The sequence below is a fragment of the Passer domesticus genome, chromosome 6 (genome assembly GCF_036417665.1).
Source record: "Passer domesticus isolate bPasDom1 chromosome 6, bPasDom1.hap1, whole genome shotgun sequence".
Taxonomy (NCBI): domain Eukaryota; kingdom Metazoa; phylum Chordata; class Aves; order Passeriformes; family Passeridae; genus Passer; species Passer domesticus.
This window is the reverse complement of record NC_087479.1, coordinates 57,415,924-57,438,064: the sequence shown is the minus strand read 5'-3', so window position 1 is coordinate 57,438,064 and position 22,141 is coordinate 57,415,924. Positions and strand designations below refer to the sequence as shown.

The 22,141-nt window shown below is 43.7% G+C and overlaps 1 protein-coding gene and 1 long non-coding RNA gene across 3 annotated transcripts in view; one reads left to right on the top strand and one right to left on the bottom strand.

The window, feature by feature from the left end:
* Window positions 1-16,388, bottom strand: part of METTL15 (methyltransferase 15, mitochondrial 12S rRNA N4-cytidine) — an 80,338-nt gene extending 63,950 nt beyond the window's left edge. Inside the window, exons 1-2 of one of the 2 annotated variants that reach the window (XM_064426037.1) lie at window positions 16,231-16,388; window positions 14,964-15,243 (exon numbers count right to left, since the gene is read on the bottom strand). In XM_064426037.1, coding sequence (XP_064282107.1) covers window positions 14,964-15,227 — 264 coding nt within the window. In that variant the 5' untranslated portion in view covers window positions 15,228-15,243; window positions 16,231-16,388. Of the gene's footprint in view, window positions 1-14,963; window positions 15,244-16,099; window positions 16,123-16,230 lie in introns of those variants that run through there. The other variant, XM_064426038.1, reaches the window with a different exon arrangement.
* On the top strand, window positions 16,358-20,059 carry LOC135303847 (uncharacterized). Its single transcript, XR_010365240.1, has 2 exons — window positions 16,358-16,485; window positions 18,765-20,059. It is a non-coding gene; the product is annotated as an uncharacterized LOC135303847 (long non-coding RNA).
* The last annotated feature ends 2,082 nt before the right edge of the window (window positions 20,060-22,141 follow it).

The following is a 22,141-nucleotide window of genomic DNA, read 5'->3' as shown; positions in this document are numbered from 1 at the left end:
TAATTTTTGCATAATGACCTGAGAATTTGTCCTCAATTCCCATTAAACACACGAGAATTAAAACAGTATGCATGTTTTATTTGTCTGACAACAGGCAAGGTTTTTAAAATTACATGAAATAAACCAGACTGTTAAAAACCATTGGCATCGTGAGACATGATACATAAGCCACTTGTGAAATACACACAAAGATTTGTTAGTAGAGAAATGTACTTTTAGAGAAATGCTGGAAGAGTTGTACTGTTTTTCTAAATGAACTAAGAAACTACGCACACTCAAAGTCTCAGAAGAAAACGTTATTAAAACATACTTTGCTGTTATTCACACACAAATGAAAAAACTATCCTAGAACTAAGTAAATACGAGGTCAGTGAGAGGAAGTTATTCTTGCATTTTTATACTATTTTATTCAAATTTATTAAGAAGCAATATTTAGGCTTCAACACGCTAATAACCTTTGCTTTCTCATGAGAATTCAAAATATTTTGCAAATAAGTTCTGTAAAGTAAATCAGACATAGCTGTTTTTAAACTAGAGCACTTTGATTTTTAATCATCTGTTCAAAATCAGAAGGGAAAATAATATTACAAATCCAGTGAATCACACACGGTCCACAGACACCTTGCTATGCTGTACTCCCACCCCGAAAAGTTGCAATTTTCATTTGCATTCTGTTACTTCTGTAAGAACTCTGAAAATTAAAGGTGATGTTCTTATGTCATCTCAACGTCAATCAGTAACAACACACTGCCATGCTGCAACATAAAATCCCTTACCAATAAAAAGGAGTAAAGAAGGAACTTCTGGAAAATGAAAACATCTGCAGCCAGAAGTGGGTAAGGTTAACCTCTAGAGCAAAGCCTCACTACAGGTTTCCCAGCAGGAAACTGGAAAATGTTTTAAAACCCATGCAAGGTAAACAAATCTGTAGACCCAGAACGAATAAGATGCTATGGATGACACCACCATGAAAATTATGAGCACCTACTGACCTACACAGGCATAATTCTCATCCAAAGCTTGCTCAAGTATAGGAGAGCTAAACTTGTCAGTGAAAATATTATAAAAGGATTAAAAGTATTCTGCAGGATGACATGGCCTACCAGAAAATAAAGCTGATTGAAAAAATGAAAACTTATAGTTCTGTATTTTTGCTAATGGTAATATATGACATCAAAAAACTGGGGTTTTTTCCTAGCACCTTGTCCTAGGGTGAGGTTATGATGCTTGTACCCCGAATTGTGTGCTCTGTTAGTGCTGGATATTATGAACTGTGCCTTCAAGACTGGCTCTGAAGAGCAAGGTTTGTTTTGGTTTGTCATCAGCCTGCTCCCCCACGGCTGGCGGGACACAGAGATGGGGCAGTACATAGTGAGGCTTTTGCTTTTTGCTTGGCTTTTTGCTGCTTGCTTTGCTCTTGCTCCTGCTTTGCTCCTGCTTTGCTCCCGCTCTGCTTTTGCTTTTTTTGCTTCTGTTAGTTTAGCTAAGCGGTCCAGATTTTTTCCCCTGGACTGTTTTTTTTTTCCTTCCCTTTTTGGAACCATCCAACCTTTTGGAGGTTTTCTCCCAGATTTGCCCTAATCCAGGACCATTTTGGTGACCAATGTGTGGGGCTCAAGAGAGAGTGGAAAAAAACCTGTTTTGAGTACATTTTGGTTACCATTACTCTGTGTTGTTATAAAGCAGTTAATAACCGTGTTTTTTGAATTTGTAATGTCTCTTGGGGTGAAGGCTTGGATGCATTTCTGGTCCCTAGGGTTTTTTGAGATCTTAATACCTCTGTAGTTCACGAGGTTTATTTTCTTATCCAGAAATAGCTCTAGTATTGTCCCTAATACGTAGTTTCTACAGTAGAGGGGCAGTGACCTAAGGAAGGATTACACCCGACGATCTGATGAATCCATAATTAGCTGGTTAGTCCGTCTTTGGGATGCTGCAGGCGAAGCTACAATTCTGGACGGCACGGAAACGAGGCATTTGGGATCCCTGTCACATGATCCTGTCATTAACCAAGGCATGATGAGGGGGGCTAACCCTCACAGCCTCTGGGCACGGGTCTTGGACAGTGTAGCGCAAAGATACCTGTGTGCCGATGATCTCTACATGCAGCAAACACAGTGGAAGACCATAGAACAAGGGATTAAATGCCTGAGAGAAATGGCAGTGGCGGAGATTGTCTTCTCAGATGACATAACAACTAGGAATCCAGACTTGGTACTATGCACATCTGTGATGTGGCGAAAACTGGTACGACTTGGGCCACATGAATATGCATCTGCTCTAGCTATCATGAAGCGGGATGACACGGATGAGACCGTGCTTGACATGGCAAAGAAGCTCTGAGCTTATGCAGATGCTGTGCATGGCCCCACACATGCCAGAATCGCAGCGGTGGAAACACGTCTGCAGAGATTAGAGGACAAGATAGAGGAGAATCACGAGAAGCTCAGAGAGGAGACTAAAGAAGACCTTCTCCAAATCTTAGCAGTACAGATCAGAGGTTCTGGTACCCAATGCACACGTTCCCCAGACGGAGAGAGAAGGCACACCCCACAAGCTGAGCTGTGGTTCTTCCTGCGCGATTGCGGAGAAAACATGAGGACATGGGATGGGAAATCCACTCCTGCTCTGGCCCGAAGGGTGCGTGAATTGAAGGAAGACAGAGCTCAGAGAGGAAGTTCCACCACAAGGAAAGCAGCTCCAGTTGCCCGTAGCCGAACTGCCATGTATGATGATGATGATGACATGTCCGATTCCCTCGAAGGAACCTCTAAGACATATGCCCAAGGAAAGAAGGATAACCAGGCTTAGAGGGGCCCTGCCTCTAGCCAGGTAGAGGCTAGGGAAAATCGTGTTTTCTGGACCGTGTGGATTCGTTGGCCTGGCACATCGGAACCACAAGAGTATAAAGCTTTGGTCGACACTGGTGCGCAATGTACCGTAATTCCATCAAGACATGTGGGGACAGAATTCCTTTCTATTGCTGGTGTGACAGGGGGATCACAAGATTTCACTTTGGTGGAAGCTGATGTGAGCTTGACTGGGAATGAGTGGAAGAAACATCCTATTGTGACTGGCCCAGAGGCCCCATGTATTTTGGGCATAGATTATCTCTGAAGCGGGTATTTCAAAGACCCAAAAGGACTCAGGTGGGCATTTGGGATAGCAGCTGTAGTGACAGAGGGCGTCCAGCAATTGAATACCTTGCCTGGACTGTCTGAGAATCCATCTACAGTAGGGCTTCTGAAGGGAGAAGAGCAACAGGTACCAATTGCCACTTCCACAGTGCATCGTCGACAGTATAGAACCACTCGAGATGCTGTGATTCCCATCCATGAGATGATCTGAGAGCTGGAGAGCCAAGGGGTGGTCAGCAAGACCCACTCACCCTTCAACAGCCCCATCTGGCCTGTGCGTAAATCTGAAGGAGAATGGAGACTGACGGTGGACTACCGTGCATTGAATGAAGTGACTCCACCACTGAGCGCTGCTGTGCCAGATATATTAGAGCTCCAGTACGAGCTTGAGTCCAAGGCAGCGAAGTGGTATGCCACTATTGATATTGCCAATGCATTTTTCTCCATTCCGCTGGCAGCAGAATGCAGGCCTCAGTTTGCTTTCACGTGGAGGGGAGTGCAGTACACCTGGAACCGGCTGCCCCAGGGGTGGAAGCACAGTCCTACCATCTGCCATGGACTGATCCAGGCTGCACTGGAAAAGGGGGAGGCTCCAGAACACCTACAGTATATTGATTACATCATTGTGTGGGGGAACACAGCTGCAGAAGTGTTTAAGAAAGGAGAGAAAATCATCCAAATCCTCCTGGGAGCTGGTTTGGCCATCAAAAAGAGCAAAGTAAAGGGACCAGCTCGTGAGATTCAGTTCCTAGGAGTAAAGTGGCAAGATGCACAGTGTCAGGTTCCTACGGATGTCATCAACAAGATCACAGCTATGTCTCCACCAACCAATAAGGAGACACAAGCTTTCCTGGGTGCCATAGGTTTTTGGAGAATGCACATTCCTGAGTACAGTCAGATCGTAAGCCCTCTCTACCTGGTCACCCGTAAGAAGAACACTTTCCATTGGGGCCCTGAGCAGCAACAAGCCTTTGCCCAGATTAAGCAGGAGATCGCTCATGCAGTAGCCCTTGGCCCAGTCAGGACAGGACCAGATGTGAAGAATGTGCTCTACTCTGCAGCCGGGAACCATGGCTTGTCCTGGAGCTTTTGGCAGAAGGTGCCTGGGGAGACTTGGGGTCGACCACTGGGATTTTGGAGTCGAAGCTACAGAGGATCTGAATCTAACTACACTCCAACAGAGATCTTGGCTGCCTATGAAGGAGTCCAAGCTGCCTCAGAAGTGATTGGTACAGAAGCACAATTCCTCCTGGCACCCCAACTACCCGTGCTGGGGTGGATGTTTAAAGGCAAGGTTCCTTCCACCCACCATGCCACCAGTGCTACATGGAGCAAGTGGATTGCTCTCATCACACAACATGCCCATATAGGTAAACTGAATCGTCCTGGGATTTTAGAGACAATTACAAATTGGCCCGAAGGTGAAAATTTTGGTGTCACAGATGAAGAACAAGAACCGGTGACACAGGCTGAAGAAGCCCCTCCATATAACCAACTGCCACCAGAGGAAACACGCTATGCTCTTTTCACTGATGGTTCCTGTCACATCATAGGGATGAACCAGAGATGGAAAGCAGCCGTATGGAGCCCCACACGACAGGTTGCAGAGGCCACTGAAGGAGAAGGTGGATCAAGCCAGCTTGCAGAACTCAAAGCCGTTCAGCTGGCCCTGGACATTACAGAAAGAGAGAAGTGGCCAAAGCTCTATCTCTGCACTGATTCATGGATGGTAGCCAACGCTCTGTGGGGATGGCTGGAGAGGTGGAAGGAGGCTAACTGGCAGCGTAGAGGAAAACCAATTTGGGCTGCTGATGAGTGGAAAGATATCGCTACCAGGGTAGGGAGGCTACCTGTGAAGGTGCACCATGTAGATGCCCATGTCCCCAAGAGTAGAGCTAATGAGGAGCACAAAAACAATGAGCAGGTAGACCAGGCTGCAAAGATAGGGGTGTCCAAGATAGACCTAGACTGGGAGCACAAGGGAGAGTTATTCCTAGCTCGAGGGGCCCATGATGCCTCAGGTCATCAGGGTAGAGATGCCACCTATAAGTGTGCACGAGACCGAGGGGTGGATTTAACCATGGACAGTATTTCTCAGGTTATCCACGACTGTGAGACATGTGCTGCCATCAAATAGGCCAAGAGGGTGAAGCCCCTATGGTATGGTGGGCGGTGGTCCAAGTACAAGTATGGGGAGGCCTGGCAGATTGACTACATCACACTGCCCCAGACACGCCAAGGCAAGCGCTACATGCTGACCATGGTGGAAGCCACCACAGGGTGGTTGGAAACATACCCTGTGTCTCATGCTACTGCCTGTAACACCATCCTGGGCCTTGAAAAGCAGATCCTGTAGAGGCATGGTACCCCTGAGAGGATTGAGTCAGACAAAGGGACTCATTTCAAAAACAGCCTTATCAACAGCTGGGCTAGGGAACATGGCATTGAGTGGGTGTACCATATCCCCTACCATGCACCAGCTGCAGGCAAAGTGGAGAGGTACAATAGACTACTAAAAACCCAGCTGAAAGACTTGGGTAGGGGATCTTTCAAAAATTGGAAACAGCATTTAGCAAAGGCCACCTGGTTACTTAACATCCGAGGTTCCACCAACTGAGCAGGTCCTGCCCAGTCTGAGTCCCTGAATATAACAGATGGAGATAAAGTCCCAGTGGTACATGTCAGAGGTTTGTTAGGGAAGACAGTGTGGATCAATTCTGCCTCGAGTACAGACAAACCCATTTGTGTGGTTGTCTTTGCTCAGGGACCAGGTTGCACATGGTGGATAATGCAAAGAGATGGAAAAACATGATGTGTACCTCAGGGAGATCTGATTGTGGGGTGAGGATGATATGCAAATATCACTGTTGAATGTTACTGCCATTGTCTGTACATTAAATCATACAGAGATGACAGAAGAAAAGGTGTTAGTGTTGAAGGTCTAAGCAAGTGGAAGATGGAGAAGGGAATGTGTCAAAGGTCTGAGAAAATGAAAGATGGAGATTTGAGTGAGTAAAATGAAAGTGGGGAATCCTGCAGCTCCGTGGTATGGGGCTGGGATTCAGTGGTCTAGTGTGGGGATGCAATGAGGGCATGATGAGTACAGCTTGTAATTTGTGGGGGAAACAGATGGAAGTTTTATGTTAATAAAATGCATGATGTGTGGTAGTATGTTGACGATATGGGGATAAGGGTTGGAATGTCCTAGGGTGAGGTTATGATGCTTGCATCCCCAATTGTGTGTTCTGTTGGTGCTGGATGTTATGTACTGTGCCTTCTAGACTGGCTCTGAAGAGCAAGGTTTCTTTTGGTTTGTTATCAGCCTGCTCCCCCATGGCTGGCGGGACACAGAGACAGGGCAGTACATAGAAGGCCAAAGCTGCACTGCTTCGCTCTTGCTCCTGCTTTTGCTTTTTCTGCTTGTGTTAGTTTAGCTAAGCGGTCCAGATTTTTTCCCAGTTTTTTTTTTCCTTCCCTTTTTGGAACCATCCAACCTGCTCCAGACTGGGACCTGGGAAACACTGAGAGTTTGCATCTGGTGGCTGCAGCAGCTATCGCCAGCACTGGAGGGAGCAACAACAGAGCGACCATTCCCAGGAAAGACTTTCCGAATTTGTCATCCTTTTCAGATCAGTGAAAGTATTGTCATCTGGTATTGTTCATTTTGTGTGCTGGGGGTGTTTTGCTTGTTAAATGAACAGGTTCTTTCCACTTCTCTCTGAGGAATCCTTCCCGAACCGCTGGGGGGAAAGGGCTGTGTGGGTTTGCTTTCTGGGGGGGGGCCCTTTTGGAGGTTTTCTCCCAGATTTGCCGTAATCCAGGACACAAAAATGAAAAGACCAAATAAAGTACATAGCAAAGAAGAATTTTGATTGCAATCAAAAGATCTCCTCTCAGTTCTATACAGTACATGTCTTGCAACTACGTAAAAAGTTATCACTTGTAATTTCTAAAATAGATAAAACATAACTGGACTAATTTTTCTCCACAAATACTTTTTGACAGACTATGAAATGATAAAAAAGTTGTTTACACACCAAGTCTAACAACCTACATCACCAAGAGAATATAAATGAACAGTTGGCATTTTTCAGGAAAACAACCTTCTCAGATCACGTATTAAGTACAATATAAAATGATTTTCCAGCATTGGCCTATTCAACAATTCAATATAATGCAAGCATCATTTCCCATTTTTCCCATTCATCCCACTGCTATACTAACAGAGGATGCTGCTAGATTCTAGAGTACAGTTAAATAGCTGTACATCACTAAGCTGGCATATCCAAGAATTTCAGTAACTTGCACCATCAACCATCTCTTCATCATTTCACAGAGAGGAGGAAAAAACATTGCTATGAGCACATTTTGCAGCACCCATCAATCATAACCACTTAATGCCTCAAAATAATTCCCAATGTATTTTCTTCACAAGGGTTCCATTTTCTGCTTACAGCTTAACACAAAACAACACATGAACAAAAGTGAACAGGTTTTGTATGAACACATAAAAATGCATTTTACCTCTGCTCTGCTTTGCACTCCTTACTTATTTTCTAGAGCCCCTTCCCCCTTGCACAAGAGCAAAGAGAAGCAAACAAAAACCACCACCTGCCTCTGCCACCTGCTTTTAGACAGCACTGGCAGACCTTGCCTCACTATGCATTATTTACTTCACTCATTTTCCTAAGAGTAATGTTGTCTGGAATTAGATTTAATGACGTTATGACTCAAACACACCATTATTAACATTTCCATAGGAAATTAAAATTTCAGTGTCTGAATGACTTCAGCTAATCATCAGACCCAACAAGAAAAACCTAACTTCCTCTGCCACCTCAGAAGAAACTTCTTTCCTCAGTTATAACCAAGGAGATATTTAAAGATGCAATGAAAATTTTACAAAGGCTCAAGTAAAAATCTAATTCTTTATCATTAATGGCTAGCTAACCCCAAAAAAGCCATGGACATGTTTTTGGTAAGCCTTGGCTGCCAGGTTCCTACAGCAATTTGACATTAAATATTACCATTTTGATACAGAGTCAGCCTGAGACAATATCCATTTATTTCAGGGACGTTATGAAAACGGAAGAATTTGTCATTTATTAAAACAGTTATTAGAAAAGTATTTTCCCAAGATGCTGAGCATCAGCAAACATTGTTGGAATGAAGATAACATGCTCAGGAAGTCTGGGAAAAAGAAAAAATATTTTTAAAAAATCAGACCACACCTGTGCATGAAACTTCAGATACCTGTTTAAACAAAAATTTTAGTAGCTGAACTTCTTAATCATCTCTTTACCCCTATTAATTCTGGGCAAAACTACTCCCAACAGTATAAAACACAAAATAATAAAACAAAACCTGCAGATACCTCCCATACTCCACCTGTGATCTTCAATTGCTAGTAATATTCCATGTGATAGAAAAGAAGTCTGCATTTCTGTTTGCAAACTCAAATTCAAATATTTAATAAGAAAGCTTAGCCAAAAGGCTGACTAAAGACACACAGTACTAGATGAGGAGGAAATGAGTAGCTACATATATTAATTATCACCCTTTCTGAGAACACAGGCTCACTCAAGTTAAAATTTAAAGGGCTTAGATTACTTTCTGGTGAATTTTATTAGTTTTCCCCAAGAGGTACAAAGACTAATGCTGTCACAACAGCAAAGGAGAGCATACACAGCGTCATTGCAAGCTGAGTCACCCCAAAGCACTGAATCTTGCTTTATTATAACACAGCATCTTAAACAGCCTCCTGAAGCGCTGCCATTCATTATGTGATAGAGCAGGAACACCAAACCAACCCAGTACCACCATCAAACCACATCTGCACATCTGCAGAGCTGCTTGCAGCAGGCAGCCCCTGCTCCCTTGCTGGTCTGGATACAGCAGCTGCAGGCTTTCCTTCCTCTACTGCCAGGGAAGGATGCAGAACCAAGCTGGTGAGAGGTCTTCTGCTTGTGGCTGCTGGTAACATTTAGGCATGCCTCCAGAGAGCCACGATGCAGCTGGGAAGATGAGGAGGTCAGGCAGATGTGCAAGAACTGCAACCTGAACATTCTTTCCTGTGCAGCTGCAGCCATCAACTTATTCTTCCTCTCATCCAAGTATTCTAGTTACTTTCTCTCTGAAGACCTAATTCTTGAAGCATAAAAAAAGTTAAATGTGAAGGGATGTCTTCAGCATGCCTCATCATATCCTGCCATCCCTCAGATCCAAACCCACAGATATTCTTCATTTCCTGGTACCACAGTCTTATCCCTCAGCAGTACCAGCTTCAAAACAGTTATGTTGTGCTCTGAAACAAGTCACAGAGGTGTTTTCAGTCACCTGTCAACACGGAATTGAAGATCCCTGTACTTTTGGAGGGCCCACTATGGAAGTCAGTAAAACAAGCAGACAACTGAAGAGTGTGACCTTCTCCGCCTCCTCAACTGGCAAGCTGTTCATTGTAGTTATGGTATTTTATGAAAAATCCCTTCCTAGAATTTTTCCCCTCCTGAGAGCTGAGGACCTCGGTAACAAAATGTAAACAATAACTATCTGCTGCTGTGGAATGCAACAGGTGCATCTTCCATTGGTCCATGTGGATTGTTTTCAATTGATGACCAATCACAGCCACCTGTGTCAAGGCTGAGAGCAGTGACAGGATTTTGTTATGCATTCCTATTCTATTCTTGTTCTTGGTAGCCTTCTGATCATTCTTCTCTCTCTGTTCTTTTAGCATAATATTAATGTAGCATTTTAATATAATAATAATAAGATAATAAATCCGCCTTCTGAGAAAAATGGAGTCACGCCTCGTGTCCCCACACTTGGAGCATCCACTGCGATAGTTCATGAGTATCACCTCCTGTCCTGTTCTCTTCCCAGACCCCTTCTGTCCTCTCTCATCTTGGGATGGCACTCACACAGATGCAGATACTGTAAAACACATATGACATTTGTTGGCATTACACTGTTCAATAACACTCCTTCTCCCTTACCACATTTTATTTCACCTGCACGTCACAGCAGAGAGCAACTGGTTGTAAGTCAAGGAACGTATGCAAATGGGGTCTGCTTTTCCAAATCTGCATGTATACACTACCCTTGCAAAACCAAACAATATTAGTACTTAAAATAATGATAAACACTTGAAACAGTATCTTTTGCATATCATAGTCAAAACTATTTTGAGAATGTTTTCCATTTTCATGCACTAACTTCAAATGCTAACTTCACTAAAATCATCCCTCTTAAAGTATGATTTTAGCCAAATATTTTAAACAGTGCTATCTGATGAGAATCCAGTTAACTAGTTTCCTAGTAGATACATCCAAAAATAAATATACTTTGCATATATATACATTCTATTGCATGGACATTCTGTTACACACTTCCACACACGGCTGTGATCTGAAGTCTGGCTAGCCTCTTCTGTAAATTTACAATATGTGCAGCCAGGACACCAGGCAAGGTAAGAGTGACAGAAAAAACACACAGGAACTACATGATCAACTGAAACAACTCTCAATATGCCCCAGTAACACCCAAGAACCATGGGACAAAGGCGTGTTCTGGAATGCCATGCGTATTTTCAGAATTACTCTATGTTAATTTATTGACTCACAAGTTCTGTATCTTCCTTCCTTTTTTACAACAATCATTACAAAGCTCACCGTGCTGCTGACAAAGTAAAAATAGCCATAAAATCTGCATATGGAAAGATATTTTCAGCATGCTTCCCACAAAAAAAAGTTGTTTCTACAATAAAGAACATTATGCAAATTGATTGCTTTATGTACACCTCATTTTACAAGTCCAGTGAAAAACAGGCTAAAACAATAAAAACTTTTACTATGTCCATATGTCTGTAATGCTTTTCCAAAACAAGTATTTCATCATTTACCTCATGATGCAACTAATATTCCCTTTCAGACTTGGTATTTTGGCTGCACTTTACCAAAACACTCATACAACTTGAGAAGTCAGAATTAGTTTTTCCAGATCCCTTTTCAATCCCTCTTTACTTTGGGCACGCTGCAGAGAAGTTCAGTTTTGAGCACCTCTAGCATGAACGGGTCATTCCAGTTAGAAATGACTTGCAGATGGCTTTGGGGGTGCTGGGGTAAGAACCCTGGTCAGCAGCAGCACCACGTAACTATTTATACACCTCAACACTTGGAAAGCTTTGCCACAGAACAGAAGTCCCCTCTGCAGGGTGCTGTACAGAGAAAGGTTATTTTTGCCTTACATTTATACTTGGTACAAGGCAGTAAGGGAATAGTGACGTATGGACAAGAATACACAGAAAGTAAGACAACAATTCCAGAACTGACTCTGCTTTCTCTCACCAGCAGTCTCCCTCAGCTTGTCCAAGTGTCTCTTATTACCTGACTAATTAGCTCTGCAGAAAAGGAAGAAACAATCACGCTCCAGATCAACATCCAAGAGTAGCAAGAGAACCTCCAGGAGGTGAAGCACTGCCTTCAAACCTGAACCCTAGAGCTTTGATGTTTGGATGTGTGAAAATAGTAATTATCCTGAAAACAAAGCAGTATGTACCTGAAAGAGTGAAAGGGGAGCTCGTGGCAAAGCTGCATGTTCTCAGGAAGTACTTGTCTCTAGAAACCAACACATGATTTCCAAGAAAAAGAAACAGTACATGGAGTAACACATGGACTAACACATGATTTCCAAGACAAAGAGGATACCTCCTTCTTCAATGAATGCCAAGTAGCAAAACCAATCTCAATAATATCATGGAGAATCAAAAGAGAAATATCCACAAGAAGTCCTGGCAAACTCAAGATGATGTCAGATGAGATCTCTTTGGGGAAAATTACCTGCCTTCTTTTTTTATAGACAAATAACATCATGAGGTAAAAAGTAATCTATTAATGGCTTCTGATAAACCATTTAAACACTGTAGGAAATGGAAAAGTCTCATTCATTATTTCTCACCTCAAGTTTGACCACCTACCATTTAACTTACAGATAGTAAAAAATCCCAGCTTCAAGAACTATCATAAACCAAATAATACTACCAGAGCTTATAGTACATTCATTACAGTTACTTCTGGATCATACTCAACCATAGATGAAATCACTCACATAAAACCACCGATGTCATCAGGTTTCCCCATATAATCTGAGTAGGGCATAATATTTGCTTCTTTTCTAGCTGGAGTTTAAAGTTTATATATAGAAGGATTTGGTGGTGGTGGAGCACTATCATTTCCTCAAAAACCCTTAAGATTCTCATAAGAACAGTTAAAATTTCAGTTTCATCCTCTGGCATTCATACTAGAACTCGCTGCTATTGAAATGATTTTACTCACATTATAGCCACAGTACATGAAAAAGACCCACATCTCTAGCTAAAATAAATGTGAGCATTGCAAAGGAAAAAAAATAGGAAAAAGTAGGCTGAAAACTGAGGAAACATACTGCTGGATGTCCAAACATTGATTCAAAATAGATTTGGTTCTTTAAGAGAACAGAGAATTGTCCAGACAACTGCAAAAACAGTGGTGAGGTATTTACAAACAACACTCATGGACTGAGAAGATTAAAATGTAATCAATACAGTAAACTTAAAGAGGAAATTACTTATGTGTGGACTTAGTGCAACAGACTTTTCATTGAGCAGTGAGGTAAATTGGTAAAATTTAATTGGCAGTCCTTGCTTCAAAGACAGGACTACTACAGGGACTGTGCGAAACAAGGCAATAAAAGAAGATTCAGAGATAAATGGAAATATTATTGCTCCAACTCTGACAAACAGATTCCCCAAAGGAGACAGTCAACAAGAATATTCAGTGGGAGGGCACTAACATCTTTATTTCAGCGGTGACTCACTCTTAAGTAACATTTCCTTTCGTAAGAACCTCTACAAGTAAAATGAAAATCCCATTCAGTGACCATAACTATAGGGAGAACATCATCTTTCTAATTAGATTTTTTTTACATTGATAGCTCCTTGTCTTAAGACACAAGAAGAAATAGAGGCCCAAATCAGCTATTTTATAACAAAGAATATAACTCTACTAAAGCCGAGCAAAGATCTTTATGTGTGGGGAGAGAATAAAGCAGAAAAACTGAATTCAAGATCAGAGCACTGCCTTTCCTGCCCACAAAACAAAGAGTTCATAGACTTACTGTCCGGACTACATTCTTAAAAATGTAAATTTATATGACACTCCCAGATGACATGCATGTCAGTACAAACTGATGACCACCACTCAGGTTAGCGAGGAACTGTCTCATCCTCTGTTCAGACTTGGGCTCACACTAGCCAAAACTCAGTTGACACACTGCATCCTTTTGCACACTACTTATGTGTCAAGGCTTCAGAAAGTGCTGTGAATACAAACAGAAAAACAGAAGTGCTGAACAGTTTACAGCCTCAGTCATGCTGAACAGGTTGGGAGTAGATTACGAATGCTTTTGTTCGAGGTAAACACACTTGGGCTATCTTATAGCAGTCAGTGGTTCACCACCAGCTTGGGAATCTGAAAATCCAGGTATACACAGACCTGAAAAAAATCCCACCCCAATAAAACTATTTTACAACCATAAATATTTAAATTAGAAAAAGTCTTCTGGGGCAATAATAGTTACTCTTCAGAGTGCATACCCTTGAACAGTTTCTTTTACAAATTCCATTGCCAAGTAAGATTTTTCTACATCAACAAAGAGAGTCTAATAGACACTGACTTCCTCGGGCTCTTCTTATGCAAGTAAAAACTTACCCAACTAGAAAAAATATTTCACATAGTGTATCACAGTTCGTATGTTCATTTAATGCGTGAAAATGTCATCATAGTTCTGACATCAGAAAAAACTCGAACTCCAACTTCCTTACCTAAATTAGAGAAATACCTATCTTCAACAGTACAACACATGCAATTAGAGCAATTTTTATGCTAATGTTTATCAACAGTATTTGCATTTTCACTGCTTTTTCAAAGATTTAAAATGATACACAAGACAACACAACAAGATTTGACTGCACATTTTTGACCACTGAATCCACTTCAAACTTGCTGTATCACTTTGTCACAGTTGGATGGGGCTGTTCTCAAATAAAAATAAAAGCATACACGTACTTTGATCTTTCTACTTTGCCTATTGTTTCAGTTTCTGTAGTAAAACAACACATAGACAAGCCTTAACTAGTAAGATTCTATGAAGCTAACATAAGCACTAAAACCACAGATTGAAGTACCTGAAATGTGAGCATTATTTAAGAACTTACATTATTCAAAAAATCCTTTCAAATTCATACTACAAAAACCATTTCCCTGTGTGCCATTTTTTTCAAGGACATGTGTAACCATTTACTACCACAGACACCAAAAGCAAACCACTCACAGTACCATACCCAAACCAGAAGGTTTGAACCAGTTCTCCATGCTAATGAAGCTAAACAATTTTTAAAACCTACATACTTACTATCTCTTACCCAAGAGGAAGAGGGCTTTTCAAAAACTGATGAGATAACCACACATAAGCACTCCCCTCTGAGTCATTAACATAACCTTAAGAATACACAAGTGCAACTCAAAAAGACAAGCACAAAAGCAAGAGAATAGTGAAATAGGACAGTTTTAATAAACACCACCTACCTGGGGATTCAGACAAACAGACACCAGAATTTTATTAGTTTGAATACAGAGTTTTAATTTGAACTTCAAAACAATTGAAAACCTTTGAAAGATACAGCTGATTGTTTAAGAGCATCCCTTTACTCCTCTAAACAAAAATCACCCCTACACTCCATTTTTCTGTTGCACTGTTAAGGGACCACAAATGTCAATTAACCATTTAACTCACCTGACCTGGCTGAGGGGATAAACAATGAACAACCTCCTCCAGCATCACTGGTATGTGCAATCTTTCAGAATTCACGTTTTCTGTGTTTTGAGGCAGCTCTTCAGTTTCACATTTCAGGACAGTTTGTTCCTCTGACTCAGAATCAGAAAGCTTTTCTGATGAAGAATGGATCCTTCTGGCCAAACCAGCCACACGTACTGAATTCAGTTTCAAGTTACGCAGAAACAAACACTTGTAAACTTGGCACAGATTTTGAGGTAACATTTTGGAGTTGGTCAGCCTAGAAGAGCAGATGTTGGGAGTTACTTTCAAACAAATATCTCAGTGTATTTGTTTAAATAACTTAGGGGAAACACTACAGGCAAAGCTATACACACTCCAAGCTGGGCAGCTTTATAGATATGTCATGCCAGCAAAATGTTCTCAGAACTTTCAAGATTATCTACAAAACCAACTGTGTTCCAACAGCAAGCAGATTCTTTCCACTATCAGATTTTAATACAGGCTTGTGTCAAATTTCCTTTGCCAGAGGCTACCAATATTTTGCCTGCATAAGGATACGCTGAGAAAGCTACTATCGTGATCATTTAGGCTTCAACTAGGCCGTAATTCCCCCCCTTTAAATCTGGAAGCGCACATCCCTCTGACTTTGAGAGGCGTGCTCTGCAGCACACCCGGCGCGCCTGCAGAAAGCGCGTGTATCCCCACGGTGTGCTCTGCACGGAGCTCGTTCCCTGCCCAGGGGCTGCTCTGGGCTCCGGCTGAGCACGGCAGGGAGCAGACACGGCCGGGCCGGGTGCCCCGAGGGCTGCCAGCCCAAGGACCCCGCGCTGCAGAGGAAAGGGGGCACAGCAGGGTGGGCTGGCGGCACCGCGTTCCGGGGACATGGACTGGCACCGGGCCGGGCCCTGCTCTCCCGGGGACGGCTGCCCCGCGGGACGGCATTCCTCGTGCCCTGCTGCTGTGCCCAGCTCCCGCCTCGGCTGCCGAGCTCTCTCCCTCCAGCCGGGTCTGTGCCTTTCTCCCTTCCCCTCCTGCGCCGGCCCCGCTGCTGAGGGCGAGCAGCGGCCGAGCCCGGGGAACGCCCGGGGCTCTGCTCCGGCCCCTGCTCCGCACGCCCGGAGATTCCTCCTCACCAGGGCGCGCGGGTTGTGCTTTATTCCGTGCTCCCGGCAGTGCCCCTGCCCTGCCGGCCTCCCTTCCCCCCGTGCTCCCCTTCCCCTCCCGGCCTCCCCGCGGATCCCCGCGCATGGCCCCACGCACTCACCGCTGGCGCCGGCGCTCTGCTGACGCCACGGCGCTCAGCCAATGAGGAGGCGAGGAGCGCGGCCGGCCCGCTGTTTGAATTCCGCGGCCGGTGGCTGGCAGTGGGTGCGGCAGAGAGAGCGGGAGCGGTGAGGGCACGGCCGGGGTAAGAGAAACAGCGGAACACTGAGGGCACGGCCGGGGTAAGAGAAACAGCGGAACACTGAGGGCACGGCCGGGGTAAGAGAAACAGCGGAACAGTGAGGGCACGGCCGGGGTAAGAGAAACAGCGGAGCACTGAGGGCACGGCCGGGGGTGACACCGGGAACGGGCCCGGCCCGCAGGGTCGGCGGGCAGGCGTCTCTGCGGCCGGCACGGGGCGATTCTGCGGCCGCAGGGCCGAGGCTGGCGGCGTGCCCCGAGCAAGAGCCGGCTGCGCTGGGCGAGGAGCGGCCCGGAACGCCGGGCTGGGCTGGGCGAGCTGGCCCCGGAGCGGCGGCGCTGCGAGCCCCGGCCGTGTCGCTGCTGGGCGAGCCCGCCGGCGCTGCTCGCGGCACAAACGGGCTGTTGGAAGGGAATTGCGCTGGGTGCCGCTTGCTGCAGCCCCGGCCGGGCCCCTTAACGCAAATCCCGCTCCGACTCGCTCTCAGTCCGGGGAGGGCAGCACGGGCAGCGCCTCTTGGTGCTGAAGAGCAAAACGCGCTCGCTCTGGTGCGCAGCAATGCGGTGTGCCGCCTGAAAGCTCGGTCTGGTGTAGAGGAAAGGCTGTAGAGGCCAGTTAGCAGTTTAAACAGTGAAATAAACTCGGGAATTCCCCGGGGCAGTGCTGGCTGGCTCTCTGGAAGCTGGGCTCAGTCGCCTTTTGAGGCCATCCAAGAGGAGACAGTCAAAAAACTACTGAAATGCTTGGATGTTCATAAATCTATGGGACCTGATGGGATTCACCCCAGGGTAATGAGAGAGCTGGCAGATGAGCTTACAAAGCCACTCTCCATCATTTACCAGCAGTCCTGGCTCACTGGTGAGGTTCCAGATGACTGGAAGCTGGCCAGTGTGACACCCATTCACAAAAAGGGTGCAAAGGAGGATCCTGGTAATTATAGACCAGTCAGCCTGACCTCAGTACCTGACAAAATAATGGAACAGTTTATATTAAGTTCCATCACGCAAATTTACAGGATGGCCAGGGTATCAGACCCAGTCAGCATGGGTTTAGGAGGAGTAGGTCATGTTTAACCAACCTGGTCACCTTCTATGACCAGGTAACCCGCCTAGTGGATGCAGGGAAGGCTGTAGATGTTGTTTATTTGGATTTCAGCAAGGCCTTTGACACTGTCTCCCACAGCACACTCCTTGATAAACTGGCAGCCCGTGGCTTGGACAAGAGCACTCTGTGCTGGGTTCAGAACTGGCTGCATGGCCGGGCCCAGAGAGTGGTTGTGAATGGTGCTGCATCCAGCTGGAGGCCAATCACCAGTGGTGTCCCTCAGGGGTCTGTGCTGGGGCCAGTTCTGTTTAATATTTTTATTGATGATATGGATGAGGGTTTAGTCTTCCATCAGTAAATTTGCAGGTGACACTAAGCTGGGAGCATGTGTCGAACTGTTCGAGGGATGGAGGGCTCTGCAGAGGGACTTGGAACGGTTGGATGGATGGGCAGAATCCAATGGGATGAAGTTCAATAAGTCCAAGTGCCAAGTCCTGCACTTTGGCCACAATAACCCCCTGCAATGCCATAGGCTGGGGATGGTGTGGCTGGACAGTGCTCAGGTGGAAAGGGACCTGGGGGTGCTGGTTGACAGTCGGCTGAACATGAGCCACCAGTGTGCCCAGGTGGCCAAGAAGGCCAATGGCATCCTGGCCTGCATTAGGAATTGCGTGGCCAGCAGGAGCAGGGAGGTCATTCTTCCCCTGTACTCGGCACTGGTGAGGCCACATCTTGAGTACTGTGTCCAGTTCTGGGCCCCTCAGTTTAGGAGGGATGTTGAGATGCTTGAGCGTGTCCAAAGGAGAGCAACGAGGCTGGTGAGGGGCTTGGAACACAAGCCATACGAGGAACATTTGAGGGAGCTGGGGTTGTTTAGCCTGGAGAAAAGGAGACTCAGAGGTGACCTAATCACTCTCTGCAACTTCCTGAAGGGTGGCTGTGGTGAGCTGGGGGTCAGTCTCTTTCTCCGGGCAACAACAGATAGAACAAGAGGACACAGTCTCAAGCTGTGCCAAGGGAGATACAGGTTAGACCTAAGGAGGAAGTTTTTCACAGAAAGAGTGGTCAAACACTGGAATCATCTGCCCAGGGAGGTGGTGGAGTCACCAGCTCTGGATGTGTTTAAAAAAAGACTGGATGTAGCACTTGGTGCCATGACCTAGTTGAGGTGTTAGAACATGGGTTGGACTCGATCTTAAAGGTCCCTTCCAACCTAGAAATTCTGTGAAGTCTCCTTGGGCAGCCCTTGACACGCCATGGGTGGGCCCAGCACAGGGGCCTGAGCAAGCTGTGACTGCTTGGAAGAGTGAAAGGCTCATTGCAAATAAAACCTCTCCTGTCAATTGCAGATGGGATTCTGCCGCTGGATCTCAAAGTGCTGGGAGTGGAGCTGGGAGCAGAAAGGATGACTCCTGCCCAGGAAAACGTTTGTAACCGTGTCAAAGGTGGTCCGTGTGTGCCCAGAGAATGAGAAGGAAAAGCAGGGCAACTTCAGAAGAGTGGTTTGTGTCATCGACCAGCACGTGCTGATCCAGAGCAGGAGGAAGTCAGCTCCTTCAACAGGGGGAGAGTGACCCATAGGGATGCCTTTAACATGACTGTACCCTTGCATATGAAGACCTGAAAGGACCATCCAATTCCTTGCTCCTAAAAAGCTCCAGAAAGGCAGGTTGTGTAGGAGACAATCTACATAACATGTAGTTCATTTTAAGGCTGTGCTGGAAAACTAAAATCTTTTTATGCTAGCAAAGAGCCAGTTTTATAGCCATAATGACAGGGGAAACAGTACTGTCAAAGCAGAAATAACAAATGGAACATGAATTCTTTACGTTCCTACAGCCTGAAGGCCACAGCCTGGCTTCAAATGTCTTCAAAACTACAGGAATACTTTTGTGAAACCCCAACATGTGAACTTGGTGTCTTCTAGATATTTTCAAGGTCTTGATATCTCCTTTATATCCATCCAACTCTCCCCTTTTTTTTCGAGAGGAAAAAGTTCATTCCGATGGTAGAAGCCAACGCTCTAAATTCAGGAATATAAGAAGCCATAACAGATAACTAAACAAATGCAGACAGATTTTAAAACATGCAAAAATTATAAGGTGATAAAATACTATAACTTTTTAATTATAATGATGCAAATCTTTAGAAAACATAAAAAATAAAGTTCTAATTATCTTTGCATAGAAATCAGAATCACATAAATTATTGAGACTTCCAAACTCTTAAAGCTGCCTTATTTTACAAGAAAAAGTTATGAATTTACCACATGGAAATTGCATTTAATGTAAATAGAGACTGACTTCTAATTGCCCATTGCAAGTGAGCACTAGAAACTTGTTTTTGCATTTTGCAATCTAAATACTGTACTTCTGGGTTACTTTTGATATGATTTATTTTTATATATTATATATTCTTATATCATTATCTACTTTATAGTCATTATTATATATGTTTATATTTTTAATTAATTATATTGTTTATTTTTCTATTAAAATATTTAAAAGTACAGAAGAAGACTATGTTTATTTTTTCATGCTATTTTAATAGTAGTATACTAGTAATATTTCTGGTTTGTGTAGTCCAATAATGTTAGCATAATGTTTTAAATAAATACTGAAGCAAATAAAATTGTTTTCTCAAAGGAACTCCTAGCTCCATTAAATTAACATTGTATTCTCTATAAGTGAGCAGTTTTAAGTGCTCAGGAAGCTCCTAAAAAGCTTTTATATGATACCAGTGAGTTTGAAAGTAAACAGTGTTGACTTTGATTTTTAGCAACCCAGGTGAATTTTGTTTTCATTGTCTAAGTTGAAAGGATGAGGAATAGATTTTGCTTCAGAAGTTTTCTAATATTCCTTTATATGGTTTCTAGTAGAAATAGAGAATTCCTACTATATTCTTACTATTCTACAAGTCAAATATTTTTGTAGAACACAGCACATCTCATACTGGGCAAATGAAATTAATTTTTTTTCCCCTGAACTTGGAAAACCTCTCTCTACTTATAGTCTCTCCTTATTCTTATTGACTTTTTCACAAACATGGTCCAAACCCTAGGGATTGAGGTGCAGTCAGGTGCCTACAGTTTGCACATGTCAGAGAGTGGGGGTGGATTTTACTCACCATTGCAATGGCTGGTGGCCAGGACGTGCTCCTGACAGTGGCAGCCTTGGATTTCTCATCCTTGCTTTCCTGTTTTCTGCAGTGACTCTGTGTGTGTGTGTGTGTGTGTGTGTGCGTGCAAAATGCATGCACAAACAGCAACCCACACTACAGGCCGGGTTTGTGTCCTTCCAGATAGGCAGCTTGTCATGTTTGATCCTTGTGAGGCTCCTCATGACTCTTTCTGAATAAAAACAATCATTCTGTCATGTTGAAGAAGCTTCTTAAGGAGGTAGGGAATCTCTCACTCAGCAATTTTATTTCTAAAAGGTAATAATAAAATAGTAATAATAGAATTTGAGGGAAGCATAGAAAGGATTGAAAAAGATAATGAAGAGTGTTTCTCAAAGCACAGCAAAGTATTTCTGGAAAAGAAACTCAGAAAGAGAACTGAAAAAAGCACATAAGCAATGGGTTTAGATGTGGGCATCTAAATTCTCATTTATATCCTGGATATCTAGGACCTTTACCAATTTTGCCCTAAATACCTGAATGAAGTGTGTCAAGATTGAATTTAACAGGGCTGGGAGACAGGGCAGAGGAAAACAAATAGAAATTTATTCCAGAGTCAGGGTCAGGAAGCATCAGGGGCAGGGCAGACTGTGCCAAGAGCGTTCTTGATAAAACAAAACCCTACTGTATTCAAGCCAAAACATATGGAGCAAGGAAGAGGAGGTGCTTTTTGCAAGCAAAGCGCAAAGAGGCACTGCTCCTGGATTTAAGGAGCAGCAGTAGATGGGAAAAGAACTAAAATGACTTTTCCTCTGATAATTTAACAAATGTTTGTGATCATCCTTCTCAGAGCAGAAGTATTTATTGGGAGAACACAGTGCTCAGTGTTTCTTGAGAATAATTCCTTTCTTTCCTATTATAACTACATGCTTGGTGTTATTTTGGCATGAATGAAGGTACAGCTCGTGTTCAATCTAATTTTTGCTGAACAGAGTTGTGAATCTTGTGACAAGCAGCAGCAATCAAACTGCCCCAAAGTTTCTACCACTTACTCAACATCCTTAATTACCTACACTAGGGTCTGCAAACAGCACCACAGCACATGACTGAGCCTGAAGGTACAAGATCCTAGGTCTACTCAGGAATTTGGCTGCTAGCAGCCATACTACCCACTCCAATCTGCTTTCTATTACATTTTATTGTGCTTCACCTTTCACCATATGGATTTGGCTGGCAGCCTAAGGAATACAGAATTCTATTTTTAGGTATGTGGTGAGGTAGCTTCATTGATGATTGGATATTTTGAAATTAAGGTGGTCACAAAGATTTCCACAATTTGTTATTTTTCTGGAATGTGTAAAATTAAAACAGCCTTTACCTGAAATACCTTAATGATCTCCACATACTGTTAAAAATGTTCACTTTATGAACAAAAATATAACTTTTTTTCCACTACATCTAAATTAGCATATGAAGAAAAAAAGATGACTTACGTGAAATTTTGACTTCTTTAACTGCACATTGCTGTGATACCACATGTCAAAGAATGTAAATTTAGAGAAAACATCTGCAAGCCACACATCTCATAAAATTGCTGTGCCATTTTACT